The following is a 21998-nucleotide window of genomic DNA, read 5'->3' as shown; positions in this document are numbered from 1 at the left end:
TTTGAGTTGTAAAAATAAGGGTTGAAGCGATACGAATTTGAATTTGATCTTTGAAGTTCACCCCTGGAGTAGGTTTCAAATCAAGAATTCTAATATATACGGTAAGACTTCTTTCCAGTAATATACAAGGTGTTTCAAGAAAAGGTCTCGAGGATGGGTAGAAATCTTAAGAATAATTGGGGTTTGCTTAGTAAAACATTTCCGTAACGCCATCCGTATCCAAGATCAAGAAGTTTTTCTTCCTCAGAACATTTTCCGAACCTGTATACAATGATTTTTCTTCATATGTAGACTATCTTGAATGAAATATTCAATAGGCTTTTGATTGAGTTAATAAAATTTTCGATTCAAATTCGCAATTGACTTAAAATTCTATTGGTATTGATGATTATAACGATTATAACATTTGTAATCAATTTTGATTTTTAGGGGAAATAATTTCAACACAATCCAAAGAAATTCAAAATATTACCACAAGTTTAAATATTCAAATAGATAATCCAGTATGCATTCTTAACCAAGATACATCAAGAAATTTCTTGAGCAGTAATGATCCGAAACATAAATTCAGTCTCTTCATGAAAGCGACTAGACTAGAAACATTATCAAACGAGTATAAGAAGGTTGAAGTAAACTTGAAAAATTCAAAGGATATGCTGGAAGATAAAACCAATGTGAGAATTTTTTGAATCTACGTTACATCAAAATTTTATTACGTAATTTTTTCCAGAATATAAGAAAACTGCAGGAAGATATTAGAAATCTCAAAGCCAAAATAGAGCAACATAAATCTGTGAGAAATTTGAAAGAAGAAGAGGTTGCTCTACAAACTGAAATATTATGGTCCAAAGTTAAGGATTGTGAAAGTGAGTTGCAAGTTGAGACAGGTGAAGTTGAAAAGCTTGAAAATAAATGTGAAAACTTGAGAGAAAACAGTAAACAGAAAGCTCATGAAGTGGAAAAATTGAAAAAATCCATAAGGTAAGATCCAATTTTAAATTTGAATACATATTCATTTTTTTTTCATGGTATCTCCAAATCTGAGGAGAAATTTGAATAACCGCAAAAACTAATACATACTTTGAAAACCTACAATATTTTGCAATATTGACCTCTATCAATCTGTAAACTAATTGGAATCAGTAATAAAATACTAACCCTTTCCAGCGGAATTGAAAACCAGGTTAGGGAGTTGAAGAATGCAATAGCAGAACAAGAAAAACCCTATAATGATGCTAAAAAAAGTTTAGAAAGACTGCAGTCTGTGTATAAGGAAAAATGCAGGGAAAAACAATCAATTAAAAATTCCATTAAGTCCAAACATCAAGATATCAAAGTCTTGGAGCAAGAAATTGCTAATGCAAATGAAAATAAAGATAAGGTGGAAGAGCAAAAAGCTCAAAGAGCGCAGAATATATCAAATCTGGAGCAAAAATTGAAAGCCAATGAAGATATATTGCAAACTGCACGTAATGATATTTTTCAGTTAAAATCTGATATTGGCAGAAAGGAGGAAGATGAAAAAAATATCAAACAGGAAATAAGAGAACTGGAACGAGACATATGTGAGTTTAGATTTTTTTTGAGTGAGTTAAGACACTAATTAATTGAGATCTGCAGCTAAATATCAAGAAAAGTTGGATTCAGTGGAAAGTGAAAGTGGAAATACTCTGCTTTTCTATGGTCGTAATATACCCAGAGTGAAACAATTGATTGAGCAATATAAAAACAAGTTTCGTGCAGTTCCTAGGGGTCCACTTGGTGAGCATTGAATCTTAATCTATACATACTAATATAAATAGAATTGTCTGTACTTTTCGAATATCTAACTCCTTTTAGATTTTTGGGTTATTTGCATGTTATCTGAACCTTATCAACTCTTGAAATTGTTCGTCTGTCTGTCTATCTGTTTGTCCGGGGTAAGCTCCGTATAGGCCAAACTGATTTTCACAGGACTCTGACTATTATTTTGGAAAGAGGTGTACTCAAGGGAGGCTTTAGACTACATTTTACTTCGTATGGATAACTGGTGAATATCTGGAGATTCGGTGATCCGTTTTTTGCCCCATAGACACCCTTGTCGACAAAATCATGTTTTGATTGGATGATATCTCAATATATAAAAGAAAGTCGCCGTTAAGAAATTTTATTTTTCTAATTTTCACATATAAAATGACACTTTTTAGAACTCATTGACGTTTTGTAACGTTTTACTTTTAGCAACCAGTTACGCAAAGTAAAATATTTCGCAACTGATGATGAAACGATTCTTGCTTTCATAGTAACGGAATGAAAAATTGAATAATATCCGTCACTAGACGATTTTAAAGGAATCTGCGGGAGAAGCTTATGAAGACGTTTTTGGTACTTTTAATTTGAATTCATGGCGACATCCTATTCAAAATTAGGTGTCACACAATAGTTAGTGTTACATGAAGATTCTACAGTGTGCGTCTCTAACTTGGAATAAATTCAGTAAATCAGAGACAGTTTTTTTGTACTAAATATGCTCGGACAGGCCGATTAGTTTTTTAAATTGCGCTCTTTTTGATATAAGAAAAGGTTGCTTTCTACATAAAATTATCCTGAAATTTAAGTCCGATTGACAGTGACAACAAACAAGGAAGCATGACTGATGATTACCACTTTATCTTTATTCAATCTTTATCTCTTCCTCAAAATGAGATGAAGATAAGAGAAAAAAAAATGAGATAAAGATAATATAAGAGGGAAGTTATAGAAAAACCAAGGATGATGAAAACTGTAACATCATTCGTATCTTCGTTTTTGAGTTATCAACAAAAATTGATATTTTGACATAACTTTTCACCCGAATTTAATCGTCAAATTGTATAATTGGTGTAGCTCGTTATTATATAATTACAGATTGGGAAACTTAAAAAAATGATGAATATCGCGCTCTTTACCGAAAGAACAGAAATTTCTTGAAATATTCTCCTACCGACAAAAAAATTCCTTACACTTTCGGGATACATTGTGAAACATTAGTTCAATGCATCTGTAGAATTTTAATCGCAGGAATATAGCATTCGAGGATATCGTAGTTTTCGTAATTATTCGCCATTTTCAATGTTTTTCCAATGTTTTCCATCCAATTTGGGACACCCTATGAATTATGAAAGGAGATCTACGATTTCTCATAAATCTAGGTATCAGAATATTTTGCAGTGAATCAAGATCTTCATGATTTGACGAAATACTTATACTAAAGGTTACTCATGCTAACTGCATTACTTGCACAGTATCGTGCAATTACAATTTTCGGAGTTGATGGTGCACGCATGTCTCTCGGTTGTCAGTTTAAATTCAAGTTTATTCGGGTGATTGTTCGAGAAATTCTGTTAGGGCTGTGACTTGGGCTTTTTAAGTTCTGGTTTGTGTTCGACACGTAAGAAAATCTTCATTTTTAGAGGTTTTTCTCTGAATTCAGACAGTACTGTTTTTCATCTCCTGTCCCATTGTTTATTTTCTTAGAGGTGAAAATCGCATAATTCTTCGTGACGGACCTCTGATTGCGCCGACGATTTGAGTTGAAAACCGGTACGCGATTCTTCCCCACCTCTTTGGAGCGCACGGGCGGCTTGCTTGTGTGGTTGGTGTTGTTAGTCCGCTGCATATGCTGGATTGGCACACTGCTTACTTAACACTTTAACGGATAAACGTCGAGTTACATATTACTCGTACAATCCTTCTTTGTTTTTCCCTCCGTCCCCGTTTTCTTGTTTCCGTGGCCCTCCCCTTCTGTTGGAGTCTCTCGTATAGGCCCACGAGAGTGAAGAGTTTACCTTACTTCCTTTCCCACAAATAAGTCTTCGAAATTTATTGTTCGTACACCTGCAGTAGCAGCTCAAGATACACCTTACCAATAATGTCTGAAAACACCTCATGCGCGAACTGCACGAAGCCGGTGCTACCTTCGGATAGCATGAAACTTCAGTGCGACGGCTGCAAGAGACTGATCCACGTCACTTGCACAGACCTACCGCAAGACGATCGCGTTACTCGTCGTCGAGTTAAATGTTTGAAGGTTCTATGTAACTCTTGCGGTGCAAATCTTGAGGCCTCTCTTGATATCAAAGGTCTGATAGAGTCATTCAAAAACGATATACGTAGAGAACTTGAGGATGTTAAATTAAAAATTGAGACATTAAATGAGAAGCTCACTGCTGTCGAAAGCTCAGCTGTCGAAAATTCTAAGTCTGCGCAGTCCTCTGATGTTGTTATTCAGGAGGTACTGGACAGATTGAATCGGGCCAAAAATGTTTTTATCAGGGGGGTCCCTGAACTGACGGGAAGCATGAATGCTGGGAGAGAGCATGACGTATCGGTGGTGACGGAGGTGCTCAGTGCTGTAAACTGTCCGGCTAAGCCTATCACCATTTTTCGAGTGGGCAAACCCAATGTTGCAAGCAAGTATCCCCGTATGATAAAGTTGGTGATGCCAAGCGAGCACGATGCTCGAACCATTTTAAGGAATAAAAAAAATTTAATTGGGAAAAGTTCTACTTCGAAATTATCCATCATAAGTGACCAAACTCCCTCTCAGGTTCAGCTACTGAAAAGACTACGCGGGGAACTTGATGCGAGGAAGGCAAACGGAGAGCCTAACCTTACCATAAAATATATGCATGGTGTGCCCAAAATAATCTCAACTAACTTTTGTACACAAGATTGCCTCTAGCGGAGATCAACAATTGCCCTATCTTTTACTCTAATTTACACTCGTTATTTGCTAAATTCAATGAACTCATATGTAACATAGTTGATCTCAAACCTAACATAATATTCCTAACTGAAACATGGCTTAAATCAACTGATCCAGATTCACTAGTTAGCATCGCAGGTTACAGCGTTTACAGAGCGGACAGATTGAATCGTGTCGGTGGTGGAGTGTGCATATACTTGTGCGATGAGATCGTGGCCAACTTTGAGATTCAGCAGCACATTGCCGTGGTGCATGGTGTGGAGGCCTTGCATCTCAGCCTCACCAAGGGAACCATAAATATAAACTTAGTATGTGTCTACAGACCTTCTGATGTACCCCCCGAAGCCAATGCTGAGTTGGTCGATCACCTGAGCCAACTGTCGACACTTGACAATCTCATCATTGCTGGTGACTTTAACTACCCCAATATCGCTTGGCCCATAAATAACATACCTGATACGAATAGTGCCATGAGTAATTTCATGCATTTTGTAGCCGATTCAAACCTCTTTCAACTTATCACCGAACCAACTAGATTCCGAAACAACAACGAACCATCTGTTCTTGACCTCATTTTCACCAACGATGAAAACATTGTCACAGATCATGAAATACTGCCGCCTGTTGGAATATCAGACCATGCTGTAATCTACGCAACTATTCAGCTCAATTGTTTCATTCCAAACAAGTGCGAAAGTGAAGTTTTCAAAATAGTCGACTTTGATCGGTTATCTGAGGAACTTTCCACCATAGATTGGATAGCCCTCTTGAACACATGTGACGACGTTGACGTCCTCTGGGACAGATTTTACTCGACCGTAACTGCATCTATTGACAAGAACTCCCGGAGCAAATTGTGCCGAAAAAATCCTCTTAAACCATGGATAAACACCGAAATAATGTCACTCATACATCATAAAAAAAGGCTTTGGAAGAGATACAAAAGATCAAGAGCCCCAGAGGATTATCAAGCTCATCGAAATTTTTCTAAACATCTGGTATCAGCACTAAAGTCCTCACGTCGTGAGTTTGAGGAATCTATCGCAAACTCTGAAAACAGTAAAAAACTATACAAGTTCATACGATCCAACCTTAATACCAAAGTAAGCGTTCCGCTCCTGCGAAAACCTGACGGTTCCCTGTGCTCTACAGACACTGAGTCGGCTGAAGTTTTGGCTGACTCTTTCACAAGCTCCTTTACAGTTGAGCCTTCAGATGGTCAACTGCCGCGGATTAAGGCAGAACGACTGCGTGATAGTTTGAGCCATGTGACGTTTACTTCGGAAAAGATTAAAAATCATTTATCGAATATTAAATCAAACTCATCTCCTGGTTTGGATGGAGTGAGCTCCTTTTTTCTCAACAAATTTTCCGAAGTTCTCTGCTCTCCATTGTCAACAATCATGTCTGTCTCTTTCGCAAAATCGCAAATCCCACGGGCCTGGAAGAGGGCCTCTGTCACTGCTGTTTTCAAAAAAGGTGATAAACTCAATCCAATCAACTACAGGCCCATTAGTCTTCTTTCCGTACCTTCCAAAGTAATGGAATCAATAATTGTGGAAGATATGTCAAAATTTCTAACAAAACACGCAATCATTCCGTCGGAGCAACATGGTTTCGTCAAAGGTAAGTCCACCACCAGCAATCTTCTACAGTGCCTGAACGATTGGACGATTGCTTACGATAAAAAAATACCGACAGACATCGTTTATCTTGACTTTGCCAAGGCCTTCGACAGGGTCCCAGTGCGTAGGCTAATGCATAAACTCGACACATTCGGTATCCGGGGCCAACTAAGCCTATGGATTCAAGATTACTTGACAGACAGGACTTTCACTGTCAAAGTGGGTCATTCTTTTTCTTCGGACAGACAAGTCACAAGTGGGGTTCCCCAGGGGTCTATTCTTGGCCCACTCCTCTTCGTTGTTTATGCAAGTGACCTTGCGCTTCATATAAAGTCCCGCAAGTCGTTTTAGGCCGATGATACTAAACTGTATGGAAATGCCATAGTCGAGCATCAATTCCTTCAAGAAGACCTAGACTCGATTAGTCAGTGGTGTGCGGAATGGCTGATACCTCTTAACGTCGACAAATGCGTTGTACTTCACCAAGGAAAGAACAATCCACTCGTACACAATAAACGGTCAACCGTTACGCATAGTGTCCTCACATGTGGACTTGGGAGTGACTATTAACGCTGACCTAACTTGGTCCGAACACATAATATCCACATGCAAGCGCGCCAATACGCTGATCTACCTCATCCGCAAAACGTTCTCTCACTTATCATATTCAAGTTCGATAAAACTGTACAAAACCTACGTTCGTCCAATTATGGAGTATGCAGGTTCAGTGTGGTGTCCGGTCCTGGTGGTGTCCAGGAACTTGTTGGAAAGTGTTCAGCGTCGAGCCACGCGTATGACTTTTGGTGAAGTGCGGCCAACCTATCCCGAAAGACTGAGGATGGCTCAACTGATAGCTTTTGACCAACGTCGACTCCGTGGGGACCTTATCATATCTTTCCGTATAGCCAAGTATAATTATGCTAATCTTAGAGATATCAATTGAAATTTATTTTGGGAGGATTTTGCATCTCTTCACAAACCTTTTAGGGCTTTCACTCCCAATCTCTGAAACAAAATTAATTAAAAATGAAATCAACGATTTGCTCCTGCGTGAATTCTTGCACTTAATTTGCTCCTGACAAATTAGTGCAAGAATTCACGCAGGAGCAAATCGTTGATTTCATTTTTAATTAATTTTGTTTCAGAGATTGGGAGTGAAAGCCCTAAAAGGTTTGTGAAGAGATGTAATCTTAGAGAACTTCTCATCTTCAACAATGATCCGAGGTTGAGAGGTCACACTTTCAAATTGAAAAAGGAGAAGTTTGCCACAAGACAGAGACAATATTTTTTGTTCAACCGTATATTCGAGACATGGAATGGCTTACCTGGTGATGTAGTGAATTCTGACTCAGTGAATTGTTTTAAAAACAAAATAGACAGTTGCTTATTTGGTTAATTTGTTTCCACGCATATATTAATTGTTTTTTTTCTTTTTTTTCTCTGCATGCACTCAGTCGGCTTATTGATTTCTTTAGTTTTTAGGCTTATATAGGACTTAGTCCTCAGCCTTCATTTATATGTAATAATAATAATAATAATAATAATTAATTTTTTTTCTTTTTTTTTAATTTCTCAATATGCAATCTACACGTAAGGTATTAAGTAATTGTGCTGGCTGTAACAAGAATAGATGAAAAAGAGAGTGAAATGTCCAGTGACACTTCTACTCGATTAGTATTTCAGAGCAGGAGATCTTCAGGCCATGTCTTTTTCAGTCAGTAAAGGTTTTCTATTAACTCGTTTGAGTGTCCCTGTAGTCTACCCTGGTAGTTAGTGGAGGTGCATTGTATGACTTCTGATATGAATGGTATTTGGAAGATCTTCCTTCCTTTGGTTGGTGATATACCATGGAGCATTGGCTATCAATCGAAGGGTTTTAGACTGAAACCTTTGGATGGAGTTGTATACCGTAGGTCCAGACGGGTTTGAGAGCTACCTTATACAGTAGCAGTTCGTTCTGAATAGTTAATTTTGATCTTCTTCCGATAAACCAGTGTATTTTATGAACTTTCATGTCTAGCTGTTTTCTTTTGGCTTCTATATGTTTCTGCCATGTAAGTCGCTGGTCCAGGTGCGGTCCGAGATATTTGACATTTTGCTTCATAGGTATAGCAACTCCGTTAAATATTATGCTGGGACAGGTATTGATATGTGTGGAAAAAACTACTTGTGTCGATTTATTGTGATTTAATGTCATCCTCCAAGTTTTATACCAATAATTGTTTAATTTATCGAGGTGTTCTTGGACTTTTCTGGTGCAGATATCCGGATATTCGTCAAAGGCTAATATTGCGACGTCACCTGCAAATGCTGCAATGGTTGTATCAAGCTTCTGGCTTCTGGCATATCGGCGGTGTAAAGCAAATACAGGTATGGTCCCAGTACACTGCCTTGTGATACACCAGATTTGATGCAGTGACAGTTCGACCGAGAGTCTTTGTATCTGACCGAAAATTTTCTGTCAGCGAGGTATGACCTCATGATAAAGTAGTACTTGTTATCAAGGATTTTTTTGATCTTATATAATAACCCCGCATGCCATACCTTGTCAAATGCCTGTGAGGTATCCAGGAAGACACCATTACAGAACTGTTTTCAAGTGAGTTTGCAATAACATTGACTATTCTGTCTGGTGGAGTTTAGACATCTGTTGGCGAAAGCCAAATTGATAGTCAGGAATAACATTTGTTGGTTCGTGGTCATCTTGAATTCTTTTGAGGTGTATTCTCTCGAAGACCTTTCCAGGGATCGGGAGGAGACTGATTGGTCTATATGATGCTGGTTCATGTGGAGGTTTTCCCATTTTGTGAATCATGATAATGTGACCATATTTCCATAGGATTGGAAAATAGCCCAGATTCAGCATGCGGTTGTATATGGTAGTGAGGAAAGCTTTTCTGGGCAGGTTTTTCAGGATTTGCGCAGATATTAGGTCGTGTCCTGGTGCTCTGTGGTTTTTAAGCCTTCGTATTTCTGCTTTCACTTCCTTGGGAGATATTGCCTGGATCGGAAGCGACATCTGACAGGGTGCATCCAAGAATTCTTGTACATTATTTTCGAAGCCTGGAATTTCCATTGGCTCCTCGAAAACCCCCGATAGATGTGATGCGAAGATCTCAGCTTTTTCATTGTTTGAGCTTGCCCAGCCATTAGGTGTTGGCTTTTTGAGCTTTTTCGTAGCCTTCTATAAACTGTGATCTTCGGTAGTTAGTTGCTCAGTATACTGTTCGAAGTAAGCGTTCTGCGCATCTTTTAATTCCTTTGTCAGGTTACGTGCCAATCTTCTGTGTTGGTGTAGATCATTCATGTTGCGCGACCGTTGCCACACACTTCTTGCTCTCCTTTTTTCGAGTTGCCTTATATGTAGGGGTGTGCTAATAGCTTTGGGAATTTCTTTCTTTATCCAGGGAGTTGCATGCCAGGCTGCTTGTTGTATTGTTTCTGTGAAATGTTTGGTAGCTTCATCTATTTCTATCGGTTTTTTATGCGCATGTTACAGGTTAGTTTTGCATTTATGTATTCTCGGAAGTGGTTCCAGTTAGTGTGTTTTGTAGAGAGTGTTGGTGGAGTGTCAACTTTAACAGGCGCGTCATAACTCGACTTCAATGAACAGTTTTGCGTTGGGATTCTGTTCAGTATAAAGAAATCTGTTGTTCTGTTGGCCAGTATGTGGGCTCTCCGTTTGAGAAGGGTTTATAATTTTTGAAAATCGGGGCTTGCAGCAAGTTACGGCCCTTAGTTGTTGTTAATCTGGAACCCCAATATGTATTTTTGGCATTCCAGTCGCCTCCAGCAGTGAACTTGTTTTCGAGGGTAGCAGAAAATTCCTTGTAAATGTCAGTTGAAATTGTGTGACGTGGTGGGCAGTACACTTATGTTGTTGCAGTTGCAGATTGTTATATCTTGCATTGTGAAAATAATTGTTATTCTTGAAAAATGATTGAAGTTTAATGTCATAAGAATTTGTCAAGTGAAAAGATATAATCAAAGATTATAGAGTAGAAAGATAGGAAACGCCCTCATATCGCTAGTACTAAAAACCGACTACATTTTGGCCAGTGAAAACACGCGTGACAATGAGATGGCGCTAAAAACGCACTGTCAATACAGGAAAACTTTTTGATAACAGTTTTCTGTTTTTTTATTGAGGGGCGCGAAATTCGAATTCTCTTTCTCGTATTGCATTCCAATATTGACTTTGTTTCTATCAGAAAACAAACATCCTGAGCGACAAAACAAAAGTATGGTTTTGCTTTGTGATCAGGATGTTAGTTTTCATCTAAACATTGTTTGGAATCAATTGATATCAACGAAAAACGCTGTTAAATGTGCTATATGTTTATTTGCAATTCATAAAAAATTCACAAAAATTGATTTTGGCAAATTACTGTTGTGGACTGTTACCAGATAATTAAATTGGAGATGGTAGTGTAAAAACATTTATTGTACATCGTTCACAAGCATAAAATACATGTCATCCGGATGAGGCTAATACAGTAATAAGTACAAATATCGACAACATCTATACATTCAGAGTGACATTATCCAACTAAAAACAGAGGTAATCTAGAGTAGTTCAAATGAGGGGTCACATGAAGTTAGACTTAGACACTGAGAACGTTCAACTAATTCAATATTAAACACAATGTTTACGGTGGCAGAGCAATCAATGCAAATTTATTGCAAGAACCTCATTATTCCGGCAGAAAATCAGAAGTTTTCAATAATGAATTTTAATGATGAAGCTGAGTTGTAATAATGTTGCAGGAAAAGAGTGAAAATACAATAGGTTAAAGTTAAATCTGTGAGATCAATACATCAATATGAGTGAAGCAATAATATTAGAATTACTGTTGAGAACGTTGGTCTTGAAGAGAGAGCAAAATTCATCAATGAAAACAACATTCAGAGGCATACCGCTTAGAAGTAAGCATGATTAGAACGTTCATCAGAAAAATAGAAGATACAATTGACAAGTTTTGGTAGTTATAAAATGAGAAACCACTAATCTTTGGTTTCGAGAAGAACAGAAGGCTTAGGATATAATCTGTATATCGAACAAGATGAATGAACATGAGTATTCAAAAGTTTATTGAGGAGATCATACCAAACCAGGGAGTATACGATTATCAGAGGAGACCTTCCCGAGTGAAACCAGGACGAGGTACTGTCAACCAGTTTCATAGATTATAATTGATCGTTGAACCATATCAGAGAAGCTCACATCGAGGCTGGAAAGCGACTTAACCCAGGGTCCACAGAGGAGGCATGATCATCTGAAAGTCGAGAACAATAATTGGCAATATGTAAAGTGGGAAGCTAAATATGATCTTAAGTACTTATTTTATCAAAAAGTTTCAACGTATTTTTAACATATCTACTTAAGATCATAACTGAAGCGGAGTATTTCACACATTCTAATTTTTCACGTGAAGGGGTTGAAAAGGATTGAAAGTGGTGCATGAATGACTTTCATTCGGTGACAAATTTCATCAGGTACCATCGTCTCAAAGTAAATGAGCCATGACAAAGTGCACATACTGAAAACCTCTTTGAGCTAACTAATTTAAAAAAAAAAAAAAATTCTTGAAAATTTCTGTACGCTTGTAAAGATGATACAAAGACCTTTCCAAAGAAGTACCACATTACCCGCTTTCCCTGTTAAAAAATTTAGTGGGTTGATGGGGATGGCACAGGATGCAACAAAAATACTTCAAAAATGCTTAAAAATTGGGTAAAAGTGATAAAAAAATTGACCTGTTTCAAGATTTTGTTGCCAAATATTTTTTTCTTCTGAGAAAATGAATTGGTTTCCTGATTTTGACGCGCACTGTGTATTTATGAGAATGCACATAAACGAAGTGAATCGAGTGAACCTACAAATTAGCAGTACCTACTAATGAGGATAACCAATTTTTTTGTAGCTTATTTATGATATAACACGTGGATCCCTTTCATACATGATGAAAGCATGAAATGACGTGGAAATTGAGTAGTTAATAATTTTGAGAATACATTACCTTTTTGCGAGAAGGCGTAAAATAAAATTTTTTAATCAGGTGAACTAATAGAAAATTCAACAAAGGTTTATGAAAGAGGTTGGAAAGCAGTTTCCAATTTCGGAAAAACCTGAGAATTCTGACAGTTCCAGTGTTGGGATGCTACGTCGGTCAATGTGCTGTTCTCCAAGTAGAACATAGAACTTCCGTACGTTTCGGATGACATTTGAACTAGTCAGAAGCGTAGACAAGAGCAAGGTCGGAGGGGACATTGTTTGATGGAGAATCCGAAAATATTATAACTCCTTAAGCATGCCAATTGGAAAGAAGCTACTTCTGGCATAACTGGAAGTGACAAAAACTCTAGAATAGTTTAGATTTTCTTGTCCTCCCGGATAACACAATGAAAATTAATTTCATGAAAATACTTTCTGTAGTTCTCCGTGTAATTTTTGGTGGGGACAAGAAAGAATGAAGCCTCACGTCAATCATTTCATCGAAGTAAAAAAAGGTTCTTGCTGAAAAGTTGTTAATTAGTTTCTAAGTCAACAGGTGGATACAAAATTAAGCTTTTCCACTCAGTTGATTTATTTTTCAGAAAATCTTTCCAATGGGCTTAATAAATGTATGGTTTTACCCATAGTCATACCTTTATACCTACATAACTCTTTAAGATAAGTCTTTTGGACATCAGAAATTATAAAGCGAAACTATTAGTTGTTAGATTATTTTCATTATTTTTTAAAAACGCATTGTTATTGTTGAAGAGTGTGTATTTTCAACTGTTTCAGGAAGCTACATCAAACTCAAAGACAAAAAATGGGCTGTAGCTGCTGAAGGTTATATTGGACCAAATCTTCTGAATTCTTTCATTTGTGATAATAAAAATGACAATAACCTACTCTTACAAATTTTCAAGAGCGCTGGATTGAGTAATTTTCCAACTGTAATAACTTCTACATTTTTCCATAAGGTACTTTCCTGTTTTATTTTATTTCCAAGAATATCTGAGTGTTGAAAAGAAAGAATAATTTCTTTAACTTGAATTTATGGCAATATGATAGCTTCACATCAAAAACGAAAAGCTAACATTTGCAAAATTTGCATCAACATAATGTAATATCAACATATTATACAAAAAAATTATTAGTAATATGTTGGGCTACCCCGTAGCTGAGTTATAGTCTGGTCGCATGGCTCGTACGACTCGATAGTATTTTGTTCGAAACGAAGCAGTCCACACGACCACACGATTAACGGGCCTTTTCCATCCAAGGGTGGCTCGTCAGAGGAGGCAAGGGAGGCTACTCCTTCTCATACAGCTGATCGGCAAGATTCAAAATGTGCATACATTTCTAACCTATAATAATTTTCATAAATAAATTTCAACTGAATATTTTAGAACGCCTGGACTATATGATGAAAATCCTTCGATTCGAACTCGGTAAAATCATCACATTTGGCGGCCGTGGCGCTATACTGTAATGTGTGTTGCATATTATAGGAGGCAATTCGCCAATTTGACTCCGCCGACAGCGTAATGAACGCGATCGACTATACTTCATTCAACTTTATTTTAGCAGTCGGTTGGCCATGGGAATTTGACACATTTCACTCTGTATAGTACGAAAATGTGGGATTATGAAGCTTGTCAAAACATTTTTGGGTTTTAAATCAACGCTATGTTGCCCATTCTACGTAAAAGTTTCTGTTATTACGTATTTTATCACAAATATCGAATCTCTTCGGAAAATATCTGACGAACATAATTGAAGTTTATACAAACTGATTGAAGGCATACCAAATCCAGTTGTTTGCATGGAAAATACAAGAGATCAGTATAATATCATAATATGCACTAGCTTGAGGAGAGTTAATGTTCGTTATCTTCTTTGGCTTACATCATTTGTAGATTTCAAAAATGCATATGATGCAGTGGTTGGCAATGGGTATCTCCCGAAGGAATTAACAGATAATTACAAGAATGTTAAATTTTTCAATAAAAATCATCTTGCATCAATATAAGTAAAAGGAGTTGAAGGAAGTTTCAAGAAGATGCAACTTCACCGTTGAACAAAAATTTCACATGAATAAACAGTAACAGGGCAACTTGCGCGTATTTGTGGCTATTCATCTTAATACATTGATGTAATTATAATATTTAGGTATTTATTAGTACCTTAAGACATTTACATTGTATAGGACAAGTCAAATGAAAAACAGAAAAATCCATTTTAGGGAACTCATTCTCCGATGACATTTATCGAAAATCCTGTAGTTAACTTTTCGCATTAATTCACTCAAACATAAAATTCTGAAATGCCACCACTTTTTTGGGTCTCCCAATAGAAGGAAATTCTTTGTCATACTCTTCATTCACAATCTTTCTCATTGTGGAAATATTCAGCTGAAATATAAGTCGTTTAGATTCAGATGAAACATTATATAAATTCTCTTACCTTGAATATGTTCGCTACCGTCTGACGTATTGTGGATTTTAGAATATCAGGGTATAACAATTTGAATTAGCGGACCTGAATTCTAAATAGCACTTCCTGAAACCCTGTTTCTTTTTTCAATCACTTTCGGCATTTTCGAATTTTCGTAATAAAAATTGATATAAGTTGTGGCAACGGCGTTATGACATTAACGACATTTCATGAGTGCCAACCTAACTTCGTTCTAGTTACAAAAACTTGAGAAAATTATTTCATGGCCAACCGACTGCTAAAATAAATTTGAATGAAGTATACGTACGTTCACAGTTCTCATCAGCTTGCCGACTGACTGGGAAAGTGGGAATATTCGAGCTTTCAATAGGGCAAAGGAGGCTGAGCCTCGTTGGCTATTTACGGGTTCATTTCAATTTAACGACTTCGTGGTGAACTCGAACTCTGGATTATTCGTGATTTTTGCTGTCAGGGGTTAATACTGGATCGGAAATATAATGGATAAAATAGAGTAAATTAAACATTGCGAAACTATTGTACATTGGATTTTGGGAAATAATTTCAGTCAGCTGTAATATCCTGGCAAAAAATAAATCTCATCTCCAGGCTGGACGATTCGTTTTCGGTGAACGACAAAATTTATTCTGGAAACCATTTCCGAAGAAAATTAATTCAGAGAAAATATCACTTTTTATTATATTGAAAAAATGTAATTGATTGACTGCTAATACTCAAATTCATTGCTCATCAAAATTTTAGCCTCCTTGGTTCAAATGACCCGCCACTGAAACTATCTATCCATCGTTTCAGTTACTGACGGTAGAGAAAACCGTTCTAAATTCTATCTACAAATAGATCATAGAAAAGAAGTAAGATGGTATTTCTATCTTCAGGAATTAAAACTATGGATAGATAGATTAATTGAAAACGGCCGTTGGACGAAATGCTTTGTTAATCGTATCGATTTTTCATGTTTTTATATCCATTTACAAGAACTGTATATAGTTTTATAGCGAATAGGTGGGACCTAGGAAAACCAGAAAATATCAATTACACATATTGTAAGGCTCTTCGTTTCTGAGATACGGGGGGATTTAATGATTTGGCAGAACTTTCGGTTAGCTATAACCACAGATCACAGAAACAAGTTTAGATGAGCGAAATATCAATTGGCGCTATTGTTGTAGCGGACGAGATCCGGAACTAAATTCATAGCGGACACTGTTTTATCAACAATTAAGAGGAGAATTTGAAATATGCTCTTTCAAAGGGATTAGTTAATCAATTCCCACTCCAGGAAGCCAAAAAATCTTATTGCAAGCGACTTGAATTTATTGTTGAATATTGGTATTTTCGCTTCACAAAAATTCAACTCGCTTACAATTGGGAATTCAAAACAAGCGATACGCCCCTGGTGTCAATTTTCGTAAATAAAAAGTGCACGGAGAATATTTTGGGGTTTCAATGAGATCTTTCATAAAAAATATATCTTAATCTGTTGAAAATATCTTTATCTATCTCGTGATAATGGGGAAAGCTTAGTGAAGTTTCCATAATTTGTATCCTTTGAGCAAATCTTCGATTACGAATTTCTTGTGAAGATGTCAGTTTTTACTATTTTCCACGATGAAATGAACTTTTAATCAATGTTTAAGGACATATGTAACTCGTCCTTTTATAGCATGATGAAGGTTTTGTACATTTCAAATCAGTTACGAAGAATAGGAGGTGAATTAAATAACCTGGATATATAACCTCAAAATGAAAGGATTTACACAAAAAACAAATCTGTTTCCCTCAGACAGGACTTTTTCCATCTAGTTAGTGGATATACATATGAATTACCATAACATTCACACAAAATTCATTCAGAACATAATTTCTGATTCCCAGTTCAACTTGGACAAGTTTTCTTAGCATCAATGTTGCAATTTTAGCCATTGTATATAATGGAGAAGATATCGTAGTTGTGGCTACCATAAATCAATTTCCTTCTTTATGATCGTGTAAAGAGCCTAGAAGTTTGGTTCAAAAAATATTGCTCTTATTTATCAGCTGATGCAGAACATACTCGGAATTTTTTTTTATAAATACTAATCATGACATTTATTGACCTAAAATTGATAATAATTAACACACTTGAATCCAGTTTCGAAAACCAATCTTCAAAATTGAGAGAAAACAACTATCAACTGAGAAAAAAGTATTTATTGGACGAAAATCTCAAAATCCCCTTCAAAAATGACAACTACTGCATCGTTTGTAAGGTGTCTAAAAACATGGTGTATGCACTGATTAGATTTTGTTTTTCCCGTTTCGAAAATAAGAGATAAGTTTCGTTTTTCCCACTGTAGGTAGCGCTGTTTAGGAATTGACAGTTGTCAATTGATATTTGAAAATAATTTGAATGCATTCCTACGACTTGCGAATGTGCTGTATTTATAATCCATTATTGGTGTGTGAAAATGTATTACTTTCGAGAAAGGTCGTACAACATTCATTTATTGAACATGTCGTTCAGTTTTCTGCATGGACAATCAAGAACTACAGATAAGAATTCAGTGTTGTTGGACTATCACTCTTAAGAGTTGTTGGAAATTGAGGCAGAGCCAAATCAGATGAACATTCGGTACGGATAGAGTTAACAGTTTTATGACAACTTCAGCAATATTTGATCAAAGGAACTGTATTGAAAATACGTAATGTTAATTGTGAGCATGAATTAAGAAACAGAAATGCGTTAATCTGTTCGAGTCTGTTCTTCAAATATTCTTCACAAGTATAGCGAAAATTGCGTTTCTGCAACTGAATATATTGAAAATTTCGCCAATCAACTGTTCTTTATTGTAATCATATTGAATTACCTTCCTCACGAATGCAATTTGTCAAACAGAAATTTTCTTGAAGAAAAATAGTACGCCTTCAAATCCTTCGATAGTGTTGAAATATCTGCAGATTCGTTTTCACAACGAAAATTCAAGTGTAAATCACAAATATTCGTTAACAGTTGAGAAAATAGTCCGGTACATTTTTTTTTTGGATTCTTTGATGGATCAGGAACACAGAGATGACTGTAATCTGTGATCGATATAAAAAATAAAGTGAGAGAGTATCATTAGATTTTCTTTCATAGAACAAGGATAGAACATGGTGGCGCCGCCACGAAACGAATCTCTTATTTTCGATTTAGTCTAATGTCATTCCATTCGAAAATTGACGAGTGCATACACCATGTTTTTAGACTTAATCTTAATCGTTTGGTATTTCTATGTACTGCATTAACTTTTTATTTCGAACTGTCAACACCATGTCGCTGCAATCTACATTTGAATTCCCAATAATATTTTTTGGTATCCAATAGTTTGAATTGATAAACTAATACCTGCCTATCGAAATGAGGATCACACACAAAAAACCCATCATTAGTTTGTGCCATGCTCAAATTGGTACAATTTTGGGGATTAATAATACTGAGTAACTTCTCAAAACTTTTGTTATCGGACTCGGGAAACCGATGTCGCTTGCTTCGGCTGTCTTGGCATCCAAGAACGCAACACTTAATTCTCAACGCTGCACTATCCACATTATTTAATTAATAATTTTATTGCAGCAGAATCAGAAAAGAACTCCAGCTTATCATGAATTTGTCAATTTGTTGACTTTTCACCACAGATTACAGAAACAAAAAATTTGTATCTCCAGTCTGTGCTTTTCGCGGCTTCGCGCCACCTGTCCGACGAGATCTGAAACTTTATCAGTTATACGATTTTTCGGGGGAGTTTCCCATCTAAACTAAACTTGTTTCTGTGATCTGTGGCTATAACTCTCGAGCCGTTCAACAAATTCTTCCAAAATCTGGCAGTTATTGTTAGCTCAGGCTACCACACAGTTTATGTGAACCCCTATTATAACAGAACAGGACTCTGAAATTTAGATTTTTGCTTTCGGATCTAATAATACACCCTATTCATTAAATACCAATTCGTCGTTAATATTATTGGTAATTCTACATAGGATGACCTTCGAATACTGTGTTCCACTTAGATGGCACGCAAAGAGTTAATTTTTTGCTTGAAAAATGCAATTGCAAAATTGGCAAGATGACGAAAAGCTCGATGTATAAACTCGCGATTTTTTTAGTAAATGGAAATTTTATGTCGTTTGTTTCTATTCGTCTTCGTGGTGGGTGAATGGAAACAAACGTTGAAAGCTTGTCCATATTGCTTTTGTTCTACAGAAGGGTGTAAGATAAACAAATATAAAATCGAGAATATATAACAACATAGAAATATTTTTTTCTTATATTTTAGATTTTTTTCACTTCATTTCATGAACGCCAACTTTATTAATATTTGAAAGGATACGAAGGAATACGAAGCAAATATTCTTCAATATAAAATGAAAAAATGGTTTAACGTAAAAACTAACTACTTTGGAGCATGAGTTCCTTGAATTATATGCATGTCAAATGTCGTTCCTCGTCTGGACTAATGTCTCTATTCGAAATACCTGGCCAATGATCTAATTGATAATAATCATCAAACATCTGAAACATCAGGATAGAAATATATTTCTCTCTGATATTTTTTAGGTGGTTTCGAGTAAGCTTGCCTCAATGTCTTCCCTCCCACAAGAAATCACTGTTCTATCCACCCCATTTTACCGCACTTGGAGATATTCATCCGTACGGAGTTAACAAGATATATAGGGTTTTTCAACAAGAACTCTGTTTTTCACTATGGCCCTACCGGAACTACATGAAAGTTTTGACATTTGGTTTTTGACATATCTATAGTAGAAACTTGGACAATTGTTACAATGCATTCCATTTCACTCAAAAATCGTTTCAAAATAATAAAAATTCACTATGAAAATGGTGGATCTGTAAAAGTTTTACTATTGTTGTAGATATGGATATCACAAAAATGTGGTTTCAACAAGACGGTGCCACAAGTCACACATCTACCGAAGCAATGGATTTATTGCCAACCAAATTTCCGGATCGCATAATTTCACGAAATTCAGCCGTTAAAGGGCTAGCTAGATGTTAAATCGCATTAACACCGCTGTAACCGTGATCGTGGTGGACATTTATAAGATATCATTTTCCATTCATAATTGCCAAACCATCTTTTTCTGAATAAAATAAAAATTTGAATCATTGTCATCTGAATTTATTGTTTTATTTCGATTCACAAAACAAAGTTCTTGTTGAAAAACCCCATATTTTATGACTGGTAAACGATCGGTAGATATAACGGGTGTACATTTGCAATAAGAAAGTATTGTTTCCTGTATAACCGGATGTTGCAGAAGTCTGAAAACACTTTAGGTTGAAAGTTCATTGTTGAAAACTCCAACAAATTTTCAGTACAATACAATACATACAATTTTACAGTAAAATTATCGTGGAAAACTAATTTCCATAAACGTCTTATAAGCCATCGCTATGAATCACCCGGTATATTATTGAAAAAAAAATTAATTGTTTTCTGTTCACTAACACATAATACAAAGGAGGAGTTTTAACAAAATCTGACGAAACAGTTGAAGAAACTTGAGCAAATCAGTCGAAACTGATTTAGAAATTTTTTGCATGAACTAATTTGTCATCCTTAGTACGAAATGCTAAAGTTGTGTTGATACCTATTATCAATATTAAAAAAATTTCAAAAACATATACCCAATTGTCATCTGAAAGCTTTTTCATAGTAATTGTTGATTTTTTACTTTTCCAGGTGCATGATATATCTAGGAATCTAGTGCAAGCTCCTTACGATTGCGTGAGCTTATTTGATATTTTAGAAATTGAGGATCCTGTAGTTACAAACTGCTTAATAGATCAGTCAAGCGCCGAAGGTAGTTTTATATAATATTCCAAAAGATACAAATGATACAAAACATTTTTTAGCAATTCTACTGATTCCCAACGATGAACGAGCTATGGAACTCCTTTCAAATAGGGCAAATGTACCCACAAATTGTTTGCAAGGTGTAACAATTAAGGGCGATAAATATTATCCTGACCCAAACTACAAAACTTATTGCTCGGACTACCATCAAGCACAATATTTGCAAACGGACTCTAGTGAACTGATAAGGTATTTGAAAAAAAAATATAAAATACGAGGGTACTGTTAATTCCTCATTTGAGGAGCTCTTTTCATCCCACAGAGGTTGAAATGTATTTTATTCCTTGTAGAATTGAAATTCGGTATTAATATATTTTCTGACGAAAGCTACTACATTTGTAGAATATTCGACATTCGACACTATAGGTCGGTCAGGTCGAGTTTTGCATCCCAAACATTCAATAGAAAAAAAACTTTCATGGTTTGAAACGTCACGTAAGACCAATTTGAACGCTTCCGCGCAGAATCCTTTGTTTGATTCATGCGCATTTTGACGTGGGCCCACTTCACGTCTTGAGTATTGCGTATGCACCTTAAGTCGTGTCGAACCTTGTCTCGGTAGATCACGGATCATTCACGTGTGATTACGATCGACTTGCTCCGAATGCAGCGACATCTAACCATTGATTTTAAATTTGGACAATTATCTTCCTTTTCAAATTTTTATTTCAAAACTCGCAATCACTGTTCTGATTATTGATTTCAATGGATGCAAATACTAACAATTAATTTTAGAATTATTTTTTTGGGTTTACTGTAACATACTAATAGATGGCTCTTAATACAAGAGTGGTTCATCTATATTTTTGTCTTAATCTATAGTTCCAAGGGATTCTAGAAATGTTCGTTGCACAAACACAAAAGAAATAATTTTTTTGTTAATGTGGAATTCACGACAAGAGACAGAGGCCTTACTCATTGGTGGAACCTTGGGTTTTCATTGCGGGCTCGTTTCGTCAGTGACAACGCGAAATAGAAACATACGCCAAGGCCGCGTGTTTAAGCATGTTTGAATGTATCTTTTTGATCTAATATAATGAGCTATAATATCGTAATTTCAATTTACAGAAATTTGAAACAAAAAATACAGAGTTTGCAAAATCAAAAGCAGACTGTAATAAATCAGTACAAGAAAATAAAAAATGATATGAACATTGAAATCGAAAAGCTAAAGGAATTGGAGACAAAAATAAGAAGACTAACAACCAATAGATCTGAACTTCGTAGGGAGCTTGATTCCATCCGATGTGCACCTGAGCCTGAAGCAGCAAATATCGACGTTTTGG

General features: G+C 36.1%; 1 protein-coding gene across 1 annotated transcript in view; it reads left to right on the top strand.

Moving 5' to 3' along the window:
- Positions 1-21998, top strand: part of LOC123307380 (structural maintenance of chromosomes protein 6) — a 51090-nt gene that overhangs the window by 10733 nt on the left and 18359 nt on the right. Inside the window, exons 5-12 of the mRNA XM_044889661.1 lie at positions 430-674; positions 731-981; positions 1168-1565; positions 1621-1761; positions 13142-13323; positions 20539-20659; positions 20712-20901; positions 21781-21997. Of these exons, the coding sequence (XP_044745596.1) occupies positions 430-674; positions 731-981; positions 1168-1565; positions 1621-1761; positions 13142-13323; positions 20539-20659; positions 20712-20901; positions 21781-21997 (1745 nt within the window). The remainder of the gene's footprint in view (positions 1-429; positions 675-730; positions 982-1167; positions 1566-1620; positions 1762-13141; positions 13324-20538; positions 20660-20711; positions 20902-21780; position 21998) is intronic.

Source organism: Coccinella septempunctata, chromosome 2 (assembly GCF_907165205.1).
Source record: "Coccinella septempunctata chromosome 2, icCocSept1.1, whole genome shotgun sequence".
Lineage (NCBI taxonomy): Eukaryota > Metazoa > Arthropoda > Insecta > Coleoptera > Coccinellidae > Coccinella > Coccinella septempunctata.
This window is presented reverse-complemented; position numbering and strand designations above follow the sequence as displayed.